Source organism: Rhynchophorus ferrugineus, unplaced genomic scaffold (genome assembly GCF_030347505.1).
Source record: "Rhynchophorus ferrugineus isolate W39M unplaced genomic scaffold, kcgeb_rfMv2 rfM12, whole genome shotgun sequence".
In the NCBI taxonomy this organism is placed as follows: Eukaryota; Metazoa; Arthropoda; class Insecta; order Coleoptera; family Curculionidae; genus Rhynchophorus; species Rhynchophorus ferrugineus.
Window position 1 is genome coordinate 2,225,190 of NW_027472591.1, and position 20,322 is coordinate 2,245,511.

The following is a 20,322-nucleotide window of genomic DNA, read 5'->3' on the forward strand; positions in this document are numbered from 1 at the left end:
TAGAATTTATAATCTCCTTAAATACACTCCTAAGCCCCGCCTATTATCTGAGTTAGCCTCTGATTGGTCGCGTATGATATATCGAGTTTGGCTGGCGAACAAAATTCCAGGCCGATCTGTAAGAAATTTCCAGTACCGTTTTTGATTTAAAGGTGAGCAGTATCTAACAACTATCGAGATTAACATGTCCGGACGTGGTAAACGCGGAAAAGTGAAGGGAAAGGCGAAGTCTCGTTTCAATCGTGCGGGATTACAATTTCCTGTCCGTCGTATTTATCGACGTCCAACATTCTGATATGATTTCTTAATTTTCTTATAAAAACGTTCTAATCACGATTCGTTTGACAAAGTTACGTACGTGCGTATGTTTCACTTTCGCGTATTTTAACTGTCTGACGGCCGCTCTCATTTAATGCGTACCCTATATGATATGAGCCGATCGCAGGACTGAACGGTCGAGCGCGAACGACATTCCATATTCCGGCTTCGTCGAAACGTTCATCGAGCTTGGAACCGTTTACTTATTTCTCATATTATATACATAAATCCTTTAGAATATCATACGATTTATATTCGAGGCGTTAAAAGATAAAACGTAGTAGAAGTAGCAACCTTTGCCAATAAATTCTACGTTGACTATCGTCTTAAAAGCAAGCACAAAATCAAGCGTTGCTCCCGATTCCGTCGAAACTACCAATTTTCATTCGAGTTATAGACTTTCGGTTATAACTATGAAAATATGTCTTTTCAAATCTAAGTCTCCCGATATATCGTCTTTTGATATAAATGCAATTCCGTACAGATTTAATGCTATTATTGGAGAAACGTGACATATTATTTGTAATTGATGCGGTACAGATTGTTCGTTGTCCAAAACGAATCTATATCGAAACGTACCGTTGGCGAATTAACTCGAAGGAAACAATAACATGAAAATTAACCGATCCTATACTAATATACTTCTTTTTAACGGTTTCTTAATACCATCCGAACTTTGGGTTACAATCCAACGTATCGAGTGAGCAACGATATAGAGACTTCTATGAAAATATCGTGTCCAACCCTTCTCTATCGGTACAATGCTCATATATATTATAGTATACTCCGCTTCTTTAGTTGAAATCTGTTTTCATAAATAGTTATCTCTTTAAAACTATCAATTTTTATTACATCAATAAATACATAGAACGCGTAGGTAATACGTAGGCAGAGCGTTTATCTCCGTACATACGTGCATAAAACTACCGTCCCCTCTTTGAAATCTTAAGGATTCTCCAAGCTCTTCGACGCGAAGTTTATCTCGGAGTATTTCCTCTCTAAAGGAAAACTATATTAAAGCTTCAACGAAGATTCGGTATTCGATTGTTCACTATCATTTACATTTAATATGAAATCTTATCGTCTATTATAATGCAGTATATTTGTTACTTTGCAAGTAAATCTTGGAATAATGGAGCAAATATTTTATAAAATTTAACATCATCTTAGTCTATATTAGAATAATAAATTTCTTTTTTTAATTGTAGTAAAATTGTGGCTCTGAAAAGGACCGTTGTTTTCTTTAGTTGAATAGATACGTTGTTCTGTTTTAATTGGTCAGTATATATAATACTTTATTTAACCGCAAAATCCATATAGAGTTCGTCCTTGGCGTTTGAGGGCGTATACTACATCCATTGCGATAACGGTTTTCCTTCTGGCGTGTTCGGTATATGTAACGGCATCTCTGATGACGTTTTCCAAAAACACTTTTAAAACACCTCTGGTCTCTTCGTAAATCAGACCAGATATACGTTTTACGCCGCCTCGTCTAGCCAATCTTCTGATGGCGGGTTTCGTAATACCTTGGTTATTATCAGGAAGCACTTTACGATGCCGCCTAGCGCCTCCTTTTCCCAAACCTTTACCTCTGCCCGTCATGATTTATTCAATTTAGTATTAAAAAAAATCAAATTTATAATCGAATTTTACGGCGTACACCTGGAATACTACAGATAACTATTTAATTTTCAAACCTTACCATGGGTTTTGTTGAGTTCGAATCGGGTCCCGCCCACAGATGGTAGCCGGACCAATCAGAATATCTTCAGACATTATAAAAAGGGAGATTTCTTTGACACCTTCGATCAGTTTCATAAAGTCTGTTGGCGGTTGCTGTTATAATTCTTCCTACACGTTTGAAGTCAGACCCGTTTAGACGATGGCTCGTACCAAGCAAACTGCTCGAAAATCAACCGGAGGTAAGGCTCCCGGAAAACAATTGGCTACTAAAGCAGCCAGGAATAGCGCTCCCGGTACCGGTGATGTTAAAAAATCGCATCGTTACAGACCCGGTACGGTCGCTCTAAGAGAAATCCGACGCTATCAGAAGAGTACCGAATTATCGATTAGGAAATTGCCTTTCCAACGATTGGTTCGCGAAATCGCTCAGGATTTCAAGACCGATTTGCGGTTCCAAAGTTCGGCAGTGATGGCTTTGCAAGAAGCTAGCGAGGCCTATTTGGTGGGTCTCTTTGAAGACACCAATTTGTGTGCGATCCATGCTAAACGAGTAACCTGTATCATGCCTAAGGACATTCAATTAGCCAGACGTATTAGAGGCGAACGTGCATAAATGCTATGGCTGTCATATATTAAAGTCGTTTTCTGTATTTATATAAAAAACGGTTCTTTTAAGAACCACCAACTTCTGTTAGAAAAAGGAGATTAATATTTTTTCTGTATATATAACGCTTTAGTTATGATATTTGTGAATTGAATTTAGTACATTATTCTCACAAATATATTGTGAATATTGAGAAATCCTTAGTAAATAAGGTGTGAACACCTGCTGGATTGACTTGAAGTTTATATCACGATAAGAAAGTAGTATCACATATACTGTTATTATGCTACCGTAAAGGAACGAATATATAAAATAAATTATTTTTTCTGGGTATTTTAACATTTTTATGAACGATTACTATATTTTAATTTACTTGACATCGTATATATCCTTTCTTCTTAACAGTAGTTTATTTCTTTTTTTCTTCTTTAAACATTTTGGGGCTCTGAAAAGAGCCGTTTTCCCCCCTTCATATTATTATGATCATCAGAACTGGTATATTTAGTGATAGCTTTGGTACCTTCACTAACGGCGGTTTGGATTTCTCTGCTCATGATAGTCGATTTTTTATTGTAATGGGCGAGGCGCGACGTTTCGACGGCTATCCTTTTGAATATATCGTGCACGAAAGAATTCATAATCGACATGGCCTTGCTGGAAATAGCCGTATCGGGATGAACCTGCTTTAAAACTTTGTATATGTAAATCGCATAGCCTTCCTTCCTCATGCGCTTCTTTTTCTTGTCGGTCTTAGAGATATTTTTCTGGACTTTTCCGGCTTTCTTGGCCGCCTTACCGCTTGTCTTTGGTGGCATTTCGAAATAAAAATCAGGACGTCCCACGTACCTCAAAGAATACTTAACTAAAAAAATGCCTTTTATTCTAGAAATTATAACATTTCAAGGAACACTTCTAAGCCCCGCCCACATCCCGAGTTAGAGTCTGGTTGGTCGCGTATAATATATCGAGTTTCGCTCGCGAACAAAATTCGAGGCTGATCTGTAAAAAATTTCCAGTATCGATTTTGATTTAAAGGTGAGCGGTACCTAACAACGATCGAGATTAACATATCTGGACGTGGTAAAGGTGGAAAAGTGAAGGGAAGGGCCATGGAATCGTTCCAATCGCGCAGGATTACAATTTTCTGTCGGTCGTATTCACCGACTTCTAAGGAAAGGAAATTACCCCGAACGCGAAGGGGCTGGTGCTCCCGTAATGGAATACTTGGCGGCCGAAGTTCTCGAGTTGGCAGGAAACGCCGCTAGAGACAACAAGAAAACAAGGATTATCCCTAGGCATTTACAATTGGCCATCAGAAATGACGAAGAACTGAACAAACTCCTCTCCGGTGTTACTATAGCCCAGGGCGGCGTTCTACCAAACATCCAGGCCGTATTGTTACCGAAAAAAGCAGATAGTAAAACCAAATAAGTTACATGAGCCTTAGGGCTTTTGTGTCGTACAAAATCCTTTTAACTATCGGTCATTTTCAGGACCACCAAGATAATAAAACAAAAAAAGAAATTTAATATTAAAACTCATATTATAACTTGCTTTTACTAATTATTTAAAATACCCTAATAAACAGTTTAAGTATTTTAAAGATTGTTTTATGGGTGTGAAAGATTTTTCTAGCGGTTCTCCTTTAGTAAAATCAACCGTATTATGACATCGCGCCTTGTATATAATATATGTAATTAAAGATGAATTAGTGGGTCGGTCGATTAAGTAAGTATAGAGTTTTGGAATCCAAACCCTCAAATAATTAGGACCAAACGGCCATCATCGATATCTCTTATGTTAATCTCTCGATATTACCCGTTTTATATTGGCCACGTTTACGATACGGAATTACAGCATTAATGCTGTGAATTGTACTTAAATTATTATTATAGATAAAACTATGATGATTGTAAAGATTATAAGGTTATACTTAAATCCTAATAGAGCTTCAATTTTTTAAATATTGACAAATTTGAGGTTCTGAAAAGAACCGTTGTTTAATTTTTGTAAAATTAATTTTGAGTGTCACGTTTCACGTTAGTTCGCGAATAAACTATGCGGCTTAACCTCCAAACCCGTATAATGTACGTCCTTGGCGTTTCAAGGTGTATACTACAACCATTGCGGTAACGGTTTTCCTTTTGGCGTGTTCGGTATCTCTGATGACGTCTTCCAAAGACACTTTTATAACACCCCTGGTCTCTTCGTAAATCAGACCAGATATACGTTTTACGCCGCCTCGTCTAGCCAATCTTCTGATGGCGGGCTTCGTAATACCTTGGATATTATAACGAAGCACTTTACGATGCCGCTTGGCTCCTCCTTTTCCCAAATTTTTACCACCTTTACCTCCGCCGGTCATATTTTATCGAACCTAACACAAAAAAAATTAAATGATCTCGAATAAGTAGCGCGCCCACAACACGAGTGCTACGGACAACTGTTGTCGATTTCTTTCAATCAGCCCGGTTTTGTAGACTTGGGATTGAGTTCCGCCCACTAGCACAAAACGGACCAATCAGATTAGATAACACGTTATAAAAAGGACTCTCTGATTTTATGACCAAATCAGTTCGAAAGAGGTCGCCGTCGTTTGCGTTTGATACTTATTCTCATTATCTCTAATTTAAAAATATGGCTCGTACCAAGCAAACTGCGCGAATATCAACAGGAGGTAAAGCTCCTAGGAAACAAGCGGCCAGGAAAAGCGCTCCAGCTATCGGTGGCGTTAAAAAACCACATCGCTACCGACCCGTGACGGTCGCTTTGCGGGAGATTAGTCGTTATTAAAAGAGCACCGAATTATTGATTAGGAAATTACCTTTCCAACGATTGGTTCCCGAAATCGCTCAAGACTTCAAGACCGATTTACGTTTTCAAAATTCGGCGGTGATGGCTTTACAAGAGGCCAGCGAAGCTTATTTAGTCAGTCTTTTTGAGGGTACTAATTAATCTGCGATACATGCAAAGCGAGTAACCATCATGTCCAAGGATATTCAGCTAGCCAGACGTATAGAGGCGAACGTGCCTAAACTTTATTTTCTATCATTTATAATACACTAATTATATTCGTATTTTGAAACAGAAAAAAAACAGTTCTTTTCAGACCACCTAAATTTAATTAAAGAAAAAGGAGATATTTCAATTAATATTCTTTTATCCATATTTAAATAAACACTTCACTAGAAGTGTTACAGATTTTTATCTCAGAATTATATTCGACTACATGTTAGTAATAAATAACAGTCGGTGTGGTTATACGCATTGTTTTTAAAAACTAAAGAAAAAATAATGTAATGACTAATAACCAAAGAATAAAAATATACTGCTGATAACAAAATTTGTATTTCAATATTGGATACTACAATATACTGGAATTTTTTAAAGATTATTTCTTTTTTTATTTATCTAAATTGGGGCTCTGAAAAGAACCGTTTTCTCCTTATGATATTCAAGGCTTATGGTTTACTTAGAACTGGTATATTTAGTGACGGCTTTGGTACCTTCACTAACGGCGTGCTTAGCCAATTCACCGGGCAGCAATAATCGGACGGCAGTTTGGATCTCTCTGCTTGTGATTTTAGATCTTTTATTGTAAGGAGCGCGACGGGACGCTTCGGCGGCTATACTTTCGAATATATCGTTCATAATAATCGAAATAATTCATGATCGACATGGCCTTGTTGGAGATACCCGTATCGGGATGAACTTGCTTTAAAATTTTGTAAATGTAGATCGCGTAGCTTTCCTTCCTCTTGCGTTTCTTTTTCTTATCACTTTTGGAGATATTTTTCTGAGCCTTACCGGCCTTTTTGGCCGCTTTACCTCTTGTTTTCGGAGGCATTTGGAAATAAATATTACGATATTAAATGATCCACGAAAAGTAATAGACTAAAATAAATTTCAGGAAACCCTAGAATTTATAATCTCCATAAATACACTCCTAAGCCCCGCCTATTATCTGAGTTAGCCTCTCATTGGTCGCGTACGAGATCATACGTTCGGCTTACGAATAAAATTCGTTGTTAGTATGTTGGCGGTTTTAATACCGATTTTAATTCTAAGGGGAGCGAGTTCTAGGAGCAATCGATAGTGAAATGTCCTGACGTGGTAAAGGCGGAAAAGTGAAGGGAAAGGCGAAGCCTCGTTCTAACCGAGCGGGATTAATATTCCCTGTCGATCGTATTCACAGACTTTTAAGGAAAGGAAATTATGCCGAACGCGCAGCGACCGGTGCTCTCGTCTACTTAGCTGCCGTAATGGAATATCTGGCAGCCGAGGTTCTCGAATTAGCAGGTAACCCCGCTACAGATAACAAGAAAACCAGGATTATCCCTAGGCATTTGCAAATGGCCATCAGAAACGACGAAGAACTGAACAAACTCCTATCCGGTGTTAGTATAGCCCTGGGCGGTGTTCTGCCAAATATCTGTATTGTTACCTAAAAAGACAGATAGCAAAACTAACTAAAACGAATGTAACCTATTTTATCATCAAATATCGGTCCTTTTCAAGACCATCAAAAGAGTTGAAAAAGAGAATAATATTCTTATTTACCTTTTATTTAAAATAGAGGCTACACTTAATCGAACACTTCTGTCGGAATCAGGAGAGAAGGAATGTTACACTTTTATTTTTCGTTTTAGGGTTTGGCAGGGATCCATGTGAAAATATCGGCCCTTTGGTAAAAGGTCTTGTTCTTCGAAATCACAGGATCGGAGCAAAATATATATAAAATATATGGGAGTAATTAGCAGGAAGAAACGCTTTCCTAAATAACTGTTCCCTTTAATGTACGTCGAGATTTCGGTGCTGATCCCCTTCCTGGGTACGAGGTGTTTAGGCCTGATACCCGTTCTATCTCGTTATTCCGCTCTTCGCCGACAGAGTCAGTGCATAACATAAATCGTAAAAAAGTAGGAAGAGCCGTTGCACAGCAATTTAAGTAGGGACAGTGGGAATCTCGTTCGGGCATACGCTGCGGTTATTAAGGCAGTCGTACTTAGACCCGCGGCTAACTTAGTTAGAAGGCAAGGGCACTTGCATACCAATTTAAATAGGGACAGAGATGAAGGTGGCCTATAAATGTGCCCTTTTACCTTTCGTTTTCAGGCGGCCTAGTGACAATTTAAGGATAAACCTGCGTAATATCCTTGCGATAACACTACCGCAGGAATTTAGCATGCACGACATATTTGTATTTCCTCTAGACTAAATTAGTGACTAGTGTCACTAATGCTAAAACCATGATGTAATATGTCGTGCCTCCCCTGCTTACATATTACTGTGCTATTCCGCCAACTCATCATTTGGTGACAAATTGTCAGGATTGCACACAAGACCGTTAGACACAGGTACACTTGAATTTTGTTGATCGCTCAGCAGTTCTGTCTGGAGTCTGTTGGTGAAAGGCACAAATGAGTGCTGATATGTATATTGATGCTGAATTGGTGGGGTCGCCAAAATGCTGATATTGGCGATTTGAAGCTTCTTCCGCTTCCTGCGCCTGTTCGGAAACAAGACCTTGATACGCAGTACAGACACATTTAAACGTCGTCCTAAATTTGCCTTTTTAGTATTCCCTATTTAGAGATCATTTTGAACTCTTCTAAATATTGTAGTTGGTGCTTGGTAAAATGTATCCCTCTCTTTCGTTTGTCCTGGCCATGAGAATCGACAGAATCAGATGAGCTTAGAACGGCAAACTTCACTAACGACTTCTACTATCGACACTACAATGGGTACTAAATGTAAACCTTTAGAATACAGGTCTATATATGTTATAAGGGCTACAAAGCAGGTGTATTCGTACCGCACTTTAGCTCCGCCTCTTTATATCAATAATAATGTTTTAATTTGATTTGATTTTAATGTATTAATTAAATTTGCTTTAGTAACAACTTGTGTTAATTATGTTTTATTCTACTGTGTAGGAATATATTCGACCAAAATAATAATTGTAGCTGGTGCTTCGAAAAATATAACGTTGCTGTTTCGTTTGTCCTAGTCATTAGAGTCTACAGAAGCAGATGAGCTTGGAACGGTAACGTCTTCCACTTTACAATGGAAGACGTGAAATTCCCTAATATCGAAATCCGTCTCAGTCATTTTGGTAAACTTCATTAACGACTTATACTATTGACACTACAATGGGTAATAAATACACCCCACGTTTAACGATTCGGCCTATTGTATACCGGTCGGCGACATTTCCGGAATAGAGGGTGTGCCGCAAATACACCCCACATATAACGGTCCAGCCTATTGTAAACCGGAAGACGACCCTCCGGGGATAGAGCGCCTGTCGCAAATAGGCCGCACGTTTAACGGTGCGGCCTATTGTATAAGGGATGACGACCCATCGGTGATAGAGGACGTGCCGCAATAACGCCCCACGTTTAAATGTTCTGCCTATTGTATAACGGATGACGAAACTTCGAAAATCGAGTACGTGACGCAAATATGCCCCACGTTTAACTATTTTACCTATTGTCTACGGGATGACGACACTTCGGGGATCGAAGACTTGACGCAAATACGCCCCACGTTTAACCCTTTTGCCTATTGTATATAGAGGGATAGAGGGCTTGTCCCAAATACCCCCAGGTTTAACGTTATTAATTATATTTCCTATAATCCTAAACGCGATGACCATATTTAACTTCGACAAGAGGCTGCTATTGCCGTTAGGAAAAATAAATTAATTAGCATATAGCCATAAACGTAATAAAAATTAATACACATATTTTCGAAGTCACTCTTGGAATACTTTACCTTATTTTTAAATAACAATCTCGGGCTGTACCATATTTTACAAAACTTATTCCATATTATTAATAAAATGATTATTTTAACGATACTTACAGATATAGTTACGATATAACAGATTATAATGACATAATATAATTCAATACAATTAATAACTACAATATATATTTCTCAAAATTCTGTTGTTATAAAATGTCAGCTACTGTTTAACATTCAATTTTTTTAAATTTTTATTAAATTGTGGTTCTGAAAAGAACCGATTTTGCAGGTAAGTAGTATATTTTGAAATGTAGACCATTTGTCTATGGCTCTGGTGCTTGTTAAAGCTCTGAGCTGGTCTTTCTGTTCTGGTTCTGGTGCTGATCCATCCGTGGTTTTTCAGTCCTATTTCTTCGTTTGCAGTGGCTTCTCTCGCGAGTCTGTCTGCGGTTATCATTTCCTCCGTTGTCATTCTCCGGCACCATTTTAGCGATATTTCACTACCGCCTTTCTGCAAATCTAGCAAGGTTGCTTTGATTTGCATTATGTCCTTATTTCGTGTGTTTGCGTGCTCGGCCCACCATATGGACATTCTACTGTCCGTTCGAATGGTGATTGGTCCCGGTAGACTTCTGTCCCGTACCAGTTCTATGGCTTTCTGTACTGCCACGAATTCTGCCGCTCTGGAGCTCGATTCGTCTTTTATCCTTCGACTTATCTCCTCTTGGGCGTTTGTTCCTGTCCGAATCACTATTCCTATGCCTGCTTTTCCTTCCTTGGCACTAGCGTCTGTCCATATCTTGGTGTTTCCGACGCTATTTGTCCGATTTTCCCACGGTTCCTCCCATGGCCATGGCAATTTCTTTGGTTCTAATCCTTTTGGCCCATTGGGGTATCCGTATTTTTCAGCAGCTCACCCCTGGATCTCGGTTTCCAGGTATAGGGTTGGTGTTCCAGCTATTACCTGCAGAGCATCATCCTATGTGGTTCGATATGCGCCTGTGATTGCTTACAGTGCCGTTCTTTGTGCTGCTGCTAGCGCTGTCCTAGCCCTTCCCACCGAGGCCCTGTATCCCCATATTTCTGCGCCGTATAATACTGCGGGATTTATAACCCTGTCGTATATTTGACGCATGACCTCTGGTGCCCTAGGGTTGCTTCTTCTGCGCAGTGTTCCCCAGAGTCGGCACATCACTGTTTTCTGTTTTTTTCCTCAACAGCTGTATGTGTTGTATATACTGCTGTTTCCTGTCAGTTGTCACACCCAGATACTTTACTGTATCTTTGACATGGATGATGTCTTCGCCAAGTTTGACCGTCGGTGGTCTGCTGTTTTTCTTGCTCCAGAAACAGCAAGCCTCAGTTTTTTCCTTGTTCTATTCTGCTCCTGCTCCGTAGGTGCATTTCTTGGCAATTCTACCAACAGTTGTTCCAGGCAAGGTCCAGCCTGTTTCTGATGTATTTATTGCTGAGAGCAATCACCTGGTCGTCCGCGAATGCCTGAATTCTCATTCCGCAGTCCCCTATTTCCGATTCAGAGACTTTGCGGAACCAGCTGTTCATGCCCAGCAGCCATAGCGTTGGTCCTAAGCTCGACACTTGCGGACATCCCTTGTCAATTTCCATTGCCATCTGGTTGCTGATGATATTGTTTCCCGTCAAGAAGCTGGCTATTGATCTTGCCATTTTCTTATTTATTCTGCTTCTTCGCAGTTCTTCCAATATTTCTACCTGGGTTGCTCTGTGGAAAGCGTTTCGGAGGTCCAGCGTCACCATTAGAACGTGTTTCCCTTGTTCTTTTTCGGGTGTTGATCCATTTCAGTAGATCACTCACGGCTTGTACGGTTGACCTGTTTTTTCTGAAGCCGTACTGCCTTGAGTCGTGTAGCTCCATTTTCTCCGCCATTGCCTGTAGTCTCTGATTAAGTTCTTTGTCTAGTACTTTTCTTAGCGTTGGTAGAAAGCTAATGGGTCGTTCGCCTCCGTCGCTTTTCTTTAACCAGCACAGTTTGGCCATTTTCCATATCTTAGGAAAGTATCCCGCGTTGTAACAGTTCCTGTACAGTGTCAGGAACTCGTGTTTTCTCGAGATCCAGACATTCTTCAGGAGCTCGTTTGGTATGCGGTTTTCCCCTTCTGCCTTTCGTATTCTCATGTTCTCTATGACCGATTCGATTTCTCCTTCGGTTATTTCTTCCTCGCCAGTCTCCGTACCCGGCCATTCCTCGCTCATGACTACGCGAGTTCGCTCTGTTTCTTCCAGGTCCATTGCTGGGTGGTATTTCTCCACTCTTTGTTTTTCGGCTGCTTCTCTTGCCTACAGTGTTGCGTCTTTAGGCATTGCTACCACTTCGCCTCTTCTTATGCCCATTCTTCTGATGGCTTCCCAAATACCGTCCCACGAGTTTGTTTCTATCAGGTTGTTAATCGCCTGACTGTCGTGCTCCGTTTTCTTTTCTCGTATTATTTTCCGAAACTCTCTCTTCCGTTCGTTGTACTCATTCACTATTTGTTGATTGTCCGTGCTTCTTCTTATTCTCCTCTTCAGTGCAGTTACTGCTCGTTTATGTTCCGCACACTGCCCGTCCCACAATTCATTGCCAATTTTTACCATGATGGTTTTTCGTTTTACCAGTCTTCCTGCTGCCTGTATGGCTTTTTGAAGACTGGCCGCCTGCTCCTCAATCACTTCGTGTGTTACTGCTTGTCCGATATTGGTCTCTATTTCTTCCAGTTTCACCCTGACCAGATCCCAATCGGTGCTGGCGAAATCCCATCTTGCCCTTTTTCTTGGGTTGGTTTTCCCATTTCCGCTCGCCACTCGATATATCTGTGTTCGCTTAGTGTTTCCTCGTCACCTTTGATTTTCCATTCTTCCACGTTTATTCCCCTACTCCACGTGAGGTCCATGTGCCCTGTGTCCCTATTACAATCGAAGCTAGGCACCGCGTAGTCTCCTTCTGCGAGCTCTAGGCCGTGGCTGATTGCCCAGTCTAGAAGTTCTTCACCTCTTGGTGAACTTCTGGAACTTCCCCACAAAGTGTGTTTTGCGTTGAAGTCCCCGGCGACTATCCATTTGCCTCGGTATCTGTTTATTCCGGCGGTGAGTTCGTCTAAACTTTTCAGTGCCCTCTCGCCTGGTTCCTCGTAGACGTTTGTGATTAAGACGTCCTCTATTGCGATTGTTGTCACATTTTTTGTTGACAACTCCTCTATCAGTAAGGACTGGATTTCTTCTCTGGTCCAGATTTGGGTTTTGCTTCCCGTCATCTTTCTCATGAGTTTCCAACCTACCCATGCCTGTGTCCTTGGCGTTGGTTCCTGGATTAGTACTACCTCCAATCCATCTCTAGTTGTATATTGAAATACACATAGGTATGTGAATTAATTTACTTAGAACTGGTATATTTGATGGCTGCTTTGGTACCTTCGCTAACGGCATGCTTAGCCAATTCACCGGGTAGCAATAACCTAACGGCGGTTTGGATTTCTCTGCTCGTGATGCTCGATTTTTTATTGTAATGGGCGAGGTGCGACGTTTCGGCGGCTATTCTTTTGAATATATCGTGCACGAAAGAATTCATAATCGACATGGCCTTGCTGGAAATAGCCGTATCGGGATGAACCTGCTTTAAAACTTTGTATATGTAAATCGCATAGCCTTCCTTCCTCATGCGCTTCTTTTTCTTGTCGGTCTTAGAGATATTTTTCTGGACTTTTCCGGCTTTCTTTGGTGGCATTTCGAAATAAAAATTAGGACGTCCCACGTACCTCAAAGAATACTTAACTAAAAAAAATGCCTTTTATTCTAGAAATTATAACATTTCAAGGAACACTCCTAAGCCCCGCCCACATCCCGAGTTAGAATCTGGCTGGTCGCGTATAATATATCGAGTTTCGCTCGCGAACAAAATTTGAGGCTGATCGGTAAAAAATTTCCAGTATCGATTTTGATTTAAAGGTGAGCAGTACCTAACAACGATCGAGATTAACATATCCGGACGTGGTAAAGTGAAGGGAAGGGCCATGGAATCGTTCCAATCGCGCAGGATTACAATTTTCTGTCGGTCGTATTCACCGACTTCTAAGGAAAGGAAATTACCCCGAACGCGAAGGGGCTGGTGCTCCCGTCTACTTAGCTGCCGTAATGGAATATTTGGCGGCCGAAGTTCTCGAGTTGGCAGGAAACGCCGCTAGAGACAACAAGAAAACAAGAATTATCCCTAGGCATTTACAATTTTCCATCAGAAATGACGAAGAACTGAACAAACTCCTCTCCGGTGTTACCATAGCCCAGGGCGGCGTTCTACCAAACATCCAGGCCGTATTGTTACCCAAAAAAGCAGATAGTAAAACCAAATAAGTTACATGAGCCTTAGGGCTTTTGTGTCGTACAAAATCCTTTTAACTATCGGTCATTTTCAGGACCACCAAGATAATAAAACAAAAAAAGAAATTTAATATTAAAACTCATATTATAACTTGCTTTTACTAATTATTTAAAATACCCTAATAAACAGTTTAAGTATTTTAAAGATTGTTTTATGGGTGTGAAAGATTTTTTTAGCGGTTCTCCTTTAGTAAAATCAACCGTATTATGACATCGCGTCTTGTATATAATATATGTAATTAAAGATGAATTAGTGGGTCGGTCGATTAAGTAAGTATAGAGTTTTGGTGTCCAAACCCTCAAATAATTAGGGCCAAACGGCCATCATCGATATCTCTTCTGTTGATCTCTCGATATTACCCGTTTTATATTGGCCACGTTTACGATACGGAATTACAGCATTAATGCTGTGAATTGTACTTAAATTATTATTATAGATAAAACTACGATGATTGTAATGATTATAGGGTTATACTTAAATCCTAATAGAGCTTCAATTTTTTAAATAATGACAAATTTGAGGTTCTGAAAAGAACCGTTGTTTAATTTTTGTAAAATTAATTTTGTGTGTGTGTCACGTTTCACGTTAGTACGCGAATAAACTATGCGGCTTAACCTCCAAACCCGTATAATGTACGTCCTTGGCGTTTCAAGGTGTATACTACAACCATTGCGGTAACGGTTTTCCTTTTGGCGTGTTCGGTATATGTAACGGTATCTCTGATGACGTCTTCCAAAGATACTTTTATAACACCCCTGGTCTCTTCGTAAATCAGACCAGATATACGTTTTACGCCGCCTCGTCTAGCCAATCTTCTGATGGCGGGCTTCGTAATACCTTGGATATTATAACGAAGCACTTTAGGATGCCGCTTGGCTCCTCCTTTTCCCAAACTTTTACCACCTTTACCTCCGCCGGTCATATTTTATCGAACCTAACACAAAAAAAATTAAATGATCTCGAATAAGTAGCGCGCCCACAACACGAGTGCTGCGGACAACTGTTGTCGATTTCTTTCAATCAGCCCGGTTTTGTAGACTTGGGATTGAGTTCCGCCCACTAGCACAAAACGGACCAATCAGATTAGATAACACGTTATAAAAAGGACTCTCTGATTTTATGACCAAATCAGTTCGAAAGAGGTCGCCGTCGTTTGCGTTTGATGCTTATTCTCATTATCTCTAATTTAAAAATATGGCTCGTACCAAGCAAACTGCGCGAAGATCAACAGGAGGTAAAGCTCCTAGGAAACAAGCGCCAGGAAGCCAGGAAAAGCGCTCCAGCTATCGGTGGCGTTAAAAAACCACATCGTACCGACCCGTGACGGTCGCTTTGCGGGAGATTCGTCGTTATTAAAAGAGCACCGAATTATTGATTAGGAAATTACCTTTCCAACGATTGGTTCCCGAAATCGCTCAAGACTTCAAGACCTATTTACGTTTTCAAAATTCGGCGGTGATGGCTTTACAAGAGGCCAGCGAAGCTTATTTAGTCAGTCTTTTTGAAGGTACTAATTAATCTGCGATACATGCAAAGCGAGTAACCATCATGTCCAAGGATATTCAGCTAGCCAGACGTATAGAGGCGAACGTGCCTAAACTTTATTTTCTATCATTTATAATACACTAATTATATTCGTATTTTGCAACAGAAAAAAAAACGGTTCTTTTCAGACCACCTAATTTTAATTAAAGAAAAAGAAGATATTTCAATTTATATTCTTTTATCCATATTTAAATAAACACTTCACTAAAAGTGTTACAGATTTTTATCTCAGAATTATATTCGACTACATGTTAGTAATTAATAACAGTCGGTGTGGTTATACGCATTGTTTTTAAAAATAATGTAATGACTAATAACCAAAGAATAACAATATACTGCTGATAACAAAATTTGTATTTCAATATTGGATACTACAATATACTGGAATTTTTTAAACATTATTTCTTTTTTTATTTATCTAAATTGGGGCCCTGAAAAGAACCGTTTTCTCCTTTATGATATTCAAGGCTTATGGTTTACTTAGAACTGGTATATTTAGTGACGGATTTGGTACCTTCACTAACGGCGTGCTTAGCCAATTCACCGGGCAGCAATAATCGGACGGCAGTTTGGATTTCCCTGCTTGTGATTGTAGATCTTTTATTGTAAGGAGCGAGACGGGACGCTTCGGCGGCTATCCTTTCGAATATATCGTTCATAATAATCGAAATAATTCATGATCGACATGGCCTTGTTGGAGATAGCCGTATCGGGATGAACTTGCTTTAAAATTTTGTAAATGTAGATCGCGGAGCTTTCCTTCCTCTTGCGTTTCTTTTTCTTATCACTTTTGGAGATATTTTTCTGAGCCTTACCGGCCTTTTTGATCGCTTTACCTCTTGTTTTTGGAGGCATTTGGAAATAAATATTACCATATTAAATGCTCCACAAAAAGTAATAGACTAAAATAAATTTCAGGAAACCCTAGAATTTATAATCTCCTTAAATACACTCCTAAGCCCCGCCTATTATCTGAGTTAGCCTCTCATTGGTCGCGTACGAGATCATACGTTCGGCTTACGAATAAAATTCGTTGCTAGTATGTTGGCGGTTTTAATACCGATTTTAATTCTAAGGGGAGCGAGTTCTAGGAGCAATCGATAGTGAAATGTCCTGACGTGGTAAAGGCGGAAAAGTGAAGGGAAAGGCGAAGCCTCGTTCTAACCGAGCGGGATTAGTATTCCCTGTCGATCGTATTCACAGACTTTTAAGGAAAGGAAATTATGCCGAACGCGCAGCGGCCGGTGCTCTCGTCTACTTAGCTGCCGTAATGGAATATCTGGCAGCCGAGGTTCTCGAATTAGCAGGTAACCCCGCTAGAGATAACAAGAAAACCAGGATTATCCCTAGACATTTGCAAATGGCCATCAGAAACGACGAAGAACTGAACAAACTCCTATCCGGTGTTAGTATAGCCCAGGGCGGTGTTCTGCCAAATATCCAAGCTGTATTGTTATCTAAAAAGACAGATAGCAAAACTAAATAAAACGAATGTAACCTATTTTATCATCAAATATCGGTCCTTTTCAAGACCACCAAAAGAGTTGAAATAGAGAATATTATTCTTATTTATCTTTTATTTAAAATAGAGGCTACACTTAATCGAACACTTCTGTCGGAATCAGGAGAGAAGGAATGTTACACTTTTATTTTTCGTTTTAGGGTTTGGCAGGGATCCATGTGAAAATATCGGCCCTTTGGTAAAAGGTCTTGTTCTTCGAAATCACAGGATCGGAGCAAAATATATATAAAATATATGGGAGTAATTAGCAGGAAGAAACGCTTTCGTAAATAACTGTTCCCTTTAATGTACGTCGAGATTTCGGTGCTGATCCCCTTCCTGGGTACGAGGTGTTTAGGCCTGATACCCGTTCTATCTCGTTATTCCGCTCTTCGCCGACAGAGTCAGTGCATAACATAAATCGTAAAAAAGTAGGAAGAGCCGTTGCACAGCAATTTAAGTAGGGACAGTGGGAATCTCCTTCGGGCATACGCTGCGGTTTTTAAGGCAGTCGTAGTTAGACCCGCGGCTAACTTAGTTAGAAGGCAAGGCCACTTGCATACCAATTTAAATAGGGACAGAGATGAAGGTGGCCTATAAATGTGCCCTTTTACCTTTCGTTTTCAGGCGGCCTAGTGATAATTTAAGGATAAACCTGCATAATATCCTTGCGATAACACTACCGCAGGAATTTAGCATGCACGACATATTTGTATTTCCTCTATACTAGATTAGTGACTAGTGTCACTAGTCATTTTGGTAAACTTCATTAACGACTTAAACTATTGACACTACAATGGGTAATAAATACACCCCACGTTTAACGATTCGGCCTATTGTATACCGGACGGCGACATTTCCGGAATAGAAGGTGTGCCGCAAATACACCCCACATATAACGGTCCAGCCTATTGTAAACCGGAAGACGACCCTCCGGGGATAGAGCGCCTGTCGCAAATACGCCGCACGTTTAACGGTGCGGCCTATTGTATAAGGGATGACGACCCATCGGTGATAGAGGACGTGCCGCAATAACGCCCCACGTTTAAATGTTCTGCCTATTGTATAACGGATGACGAAACTTCGAAAATCGAGTACGTGACGCAAATATGCCCCACGTTTAACTATTTTACCTATTGTCTACGGGATGACGACACTTCGGGGATCGAAGACTTGACGCAAATACGCCCCACGTTTAACCCTTTTGCCTATTGTATATAGAGGGATAGAGGGCTTGTCCCAAATACCCCCAGGTTTAACGTTATTAATTATATTTCCTATAATCCTAAACGCGATGACCATATTTAACTTCGACAAGAGGCTGCTATTGCCGTTAGGAAAAATAAATTAATTAGCATATAGCCATAAACGTAATAAAAATTAATACACATATTTTCGAAGTCACTCTTGGAATACTTTACCTTATTTTTAAATAACAATCTCGGGCTGTACCATATTTTACAAAACTTATTCCATATTATTAATAAAATGATTATTTTAACGATACTTACAGATATAGTTACGATATAACAGATTATAATGACATAATATAATTCAATACAATTAATAACTACAATATATATTTCTCAAAATTCTGTTGTTATAAAATGTCAGCTACTGTTTAACATTCAATTTTTTTAAATTTTTATTAAATTGTGGTTCTGAAAAGAACCGATTTTGCAGGTAAGTAGTATATTTTGAAATGTAGACCATTTGTCTATGGCTCTGGTGCTTGTTAAAGCTCTGAGCTGGTCTTTCTGTTCTGGTTCTGGTGCTGATCCATCCGTGGTTTTTCAGTCCTATTTCTTCGTTTGCAGTGGCTTCTCTCGCGAGTCTGTCTGCGGTTATCATTTCCTCCGTTGTCATTCTCCGGCACCATTTTAGCGATATTTCACTACCGCCTTTCTGCAAATCTAGCAAGGTTGCTTTGATTTGCATTATGTCCTTATTTCGTGTGTTTGCGTGCTCGGCCCACCATATGGACATTCTACTGTCCGTTCGAATGGTGATTGGTCCCGGTAGACTTCTGTCCCGTACCAGTTCTATGGCTTTCTGTACTGCCACGAATTCTGCCGCTCTGGAGCTCGATTCGTCTTTTATCCTTCGACTTATCTCCTCTTGGGCGTTTGTTCCTGTCCGAATCACTATTCCTATGCCTGCTTTTCCTTCCTTGGCACTAGCGTCTGTCCATATCTTGGTGTTTCCGACGCTATTTGTCCGATTTTCCCACGGTTCCTCCCATGGCCATGGCAATTTCTTTGGTTCTAATCCTTTTGGCCCATTGGGGTATCTGTATTTTTCAGCAGCTCACCCCTGGATCTCGGCTTCCAGGTATAGGGTTGGTGTTCCAGCTATTACCTGCAGAGCATGATTCTATGTGGTTCGATAGGCGCCTGTGATTGCTTACAGTGCCGTTCTTTGTGCTGCTGCTAGCGCTGTCCTAGCCCTTCCCACCGAGGCCCTGTATCCCCATATTCCTTCGCCGTATAATACTGCGGGATTTATAACCCTGTCGTATATTTGACGCATGACCTCTGGTGCCCTAGGGTTACTTCTTCTGCGCAGTGTTCCCCAGAGCCGGCCCATCACTGTTTTCTGTTTTTTCCCTCAACAGCTGTATGTGTTGTATATACTGCTGTTTCCTGTCAGTTGTCACACCCAGATACTTTATTGTATCTTTGACATGGATGATGTCTTCGCCAAGTTTGACCGTCGGTGGTCTGCTGTTTTTCTTGCTCCAGAAACAGCAAGCCTCAGTCTTTTCCTTGTTCTATTCTGCTCCTGCCCCGTAGGCCCATTTCTTGGCAATTTTCCCAACAGTTGTTCCAGGCAAGGTCCAGCCTGTTTCTGATGTATTTATTGCTGAGAGCAATCACCTGGTCGTCCGCGAATGCCTGAATTCTCATTCCGCAGTCCCCTACTTCTGATTTAGAGACTTTGCGGAACCAGCTGTTCATGCCCAGCAGCTATAGCGTTGGCCCTAAGCTTGACACTTGCGGACATCCCTTGTCAATTTCCATTGCCACCTGGTTGCTGATGATATTCCTTCCCGTCAAGAAGCTGGCTATTGGTCTTGCCATTTTCTTATTTATTCTGCTTCTTCGCAGTTCTTCCAATATTTCTACCTGGGTTGCTCTGTGGAAAGCGTTTCGGAGGTCCAGCGTCACCATTAGAACGTGTTTCCCTTGTTCTTTTTCGGGTGTTGATCCATTTCAGTAGATCACTCACGGCTTGTACGGTTGACCTGTTTTTTCTGAAGCCGTACTGCCTTGAGTCGTGTAGCTCCATTTTCTCCGCCATTGCCTGTAGTCTCTGATTAAGTACTTTTCCTAGCGTTGGTAGAAAGCTGATGGGTCGTTCCCCTCCGTCGCTTTTCTTTAACCAGCCCAGTTTGGCCATTTTCCATATCTTAGGAATGTATCCCGCGTTGTAACAGTTCCTGTACAGCGTCAGGAACTCGTGTTTTCTCGAGATCCAGACATTCTTCAGTAGCTCGTTTGGTATGCGGTTTTCCCCTTCTGCCTTTCGTA

At 40.5% G+C, this 20,322-nt stretch overlaps 6 protein-coding genes and 5 pseudogenes across 6 annotated transcripts; 5 read left to right on the forward strand and 6 right to left on the reverse strand.

The window, feature by feature from the left end:
• The first annotated feature begins 184 nt into the window (after positions 1-184).
• LOC143205582 (histone H2A-like) lies at positions 185-13,718 on the forward strand. The gene is made up of 2 exons (XM_076418725.1): positions 185-266; positions 13,405-13,718. The coding sequence occupies exons 1-2, from the start codon at positions 185-187 to the stop codon at positions 13,716-13,718; spliced, it is 396 nt and encodes a 131-aa protein (XP_076274840.1).
• Positions 1,618-4,970, reverse strand: LOC143205426 (histone H4-like). Its single transcript, XM_076418625.1, has 2 exons — positions 4,949-4,970; positions 1,618-1,907 (listed from the first exon to the last, which is right to left on the reverse strand). The coding sequence occupies exons 1-2, from the start codon at positions 4,968-4,970 to the stop codon at positions 1,618-1,620; spliced, it is 312 nt and encodes a 103-aa protein (XP_076274740.1).
• Positions 2,056-2,633, forward strand: LOC143205491 (histone H3-like). Its single transcript, XM_076418661.1, has one exon. It carries the CDS (start codon positions 2,201-2,203, stop codon positions 2,612-2,614), a length of 414 nt encoding a protein of 137 aa, XP_076274776.1. The 5' UTR covers positions 2,056-2,200; the 3' UTR covers positions 2,615-2,633.
• LOC143205544 (histone H2B-like) lies at positions 2,673-3,428 on the reverse strand. The gene is made up of 2 exons (XM_076418702.1): positions 3,126-3,428; positions 2,673-2,689 (listed from the first exon to the last, which is right to left on the reverse strand). Exons 1-2 carry the CDS (start codon positions 3,418-3,420, stop codon positions 2,673-2,675), a joined length of 312 nt encoding a protein of 103 aa, XP_076274817.1. The 5' UTR covers positions 3,421-3,428.
• Positions 5,243-5,671, forward strand: LOC143205545 (histone H3-like; annotated as a pseudogene).
• LOC143205598 (histone H2B-like) lies at positions 6,074-6,470 on the reverse strand (annotated as a pseudogene).
• LOC143205546 (histone H2A-like) lies at positions 6,706-7,078 on the forward strand (annotated as a pseudogene).
• Positions 12,745-13,095, reverse strand: LOC143205548 (histone H2B-like). Its single transcript, XM_076418703.1, has one exon. The coding sequence runs from the start codon at positions 13,093-13,095 to the stop codon at positions 12,745-12,747; it is 351 nt and encodes a 116-aa protein (XP_076274818.1).
• Positions 13,719-14,356: 638 nt separating the features above from the next.
• Positions 14,357-14,668, reverse strand: LOC143205535 (histone H4-like). The gene has a single exon (XM_076418695.1). The coding sequence runs from the start codon at positions 14,666-14,668 to the stop codon at positions 14,357-14,359; it is 312 nt and encodes a 103-aa protein (XP_076274810.1).
• A 1,099-nt stretch (positions 14,669-15,767) lies between these two features.
• LOC143205425 (histone H2B-like) lies at positions 15,768-16,146 on the reverse strand (annotated as a pseudogene).
• A 253-nt stretch (positions 16,147-16,399) lies between these two features.
• LOC143205583 (histone H2A-like) lies at positions 16,400-16,777 on the forward strand (annotated as a pseudogene).
• The last annotated feature ends 3,545 nt before the right edge of the window (positions 16,778-20,322 follow it).

Coding starts and splice junctions, on each gene's coding strand:
- LOC143205582 (XM_076418725.1), top strand. CDS start 185: ATGTCCGGACGTGGTAAACGCGGAAAAGTGAAGGGAAAGGCGAAGTCT. Junction 267..13,404: donor GGGATTACAATTTCCTGTCC/GTCGTATTTATC, acceptor CCAATCGCGCAG/GATTACAATTTTCTGTCGGT.
- LOC143205426 (XM_076418625.1), bottom strand. CDS start 4,970: ATGACCGGCGGAGGTAAAGGTG. Junction 1,908..4,948: donor GACCGGCGGAGGTAAAGGTG/GTAAAAATTTGG, acceptor TGACGGGCAGAG/GTAAAGGTTTGGGAAAAGGA.
- LOC143205544 (XM_076418702.1), bottom strand. CDS start 3,420: ATGCCACCAAAGACAAGCGGTAAGGCGGCCAAGAAAGCCGGAAAAGTC.
- LOC143205535 (XM_076418695.1), bottom strand. CDS start 14,668: ATGACCGGCGGAGGTAAAGGTGGTAAAAGTTTGGGAAAAGGAGGAGCC.
- LOC143205548 (XM_076418703.1), bottom strand. CDS start 13,095: ATGCCACCAAAGAAAGCCGGAAAAGTCCAGAAAAATATCTCTAAGACC.
- LOC143205491 (XM_076418661.1), top strand. CDS start 2,201: ATGGCTCGTACCAAGCAAACTGCTCGAAAATCAACCGGAGGTAAGGCT.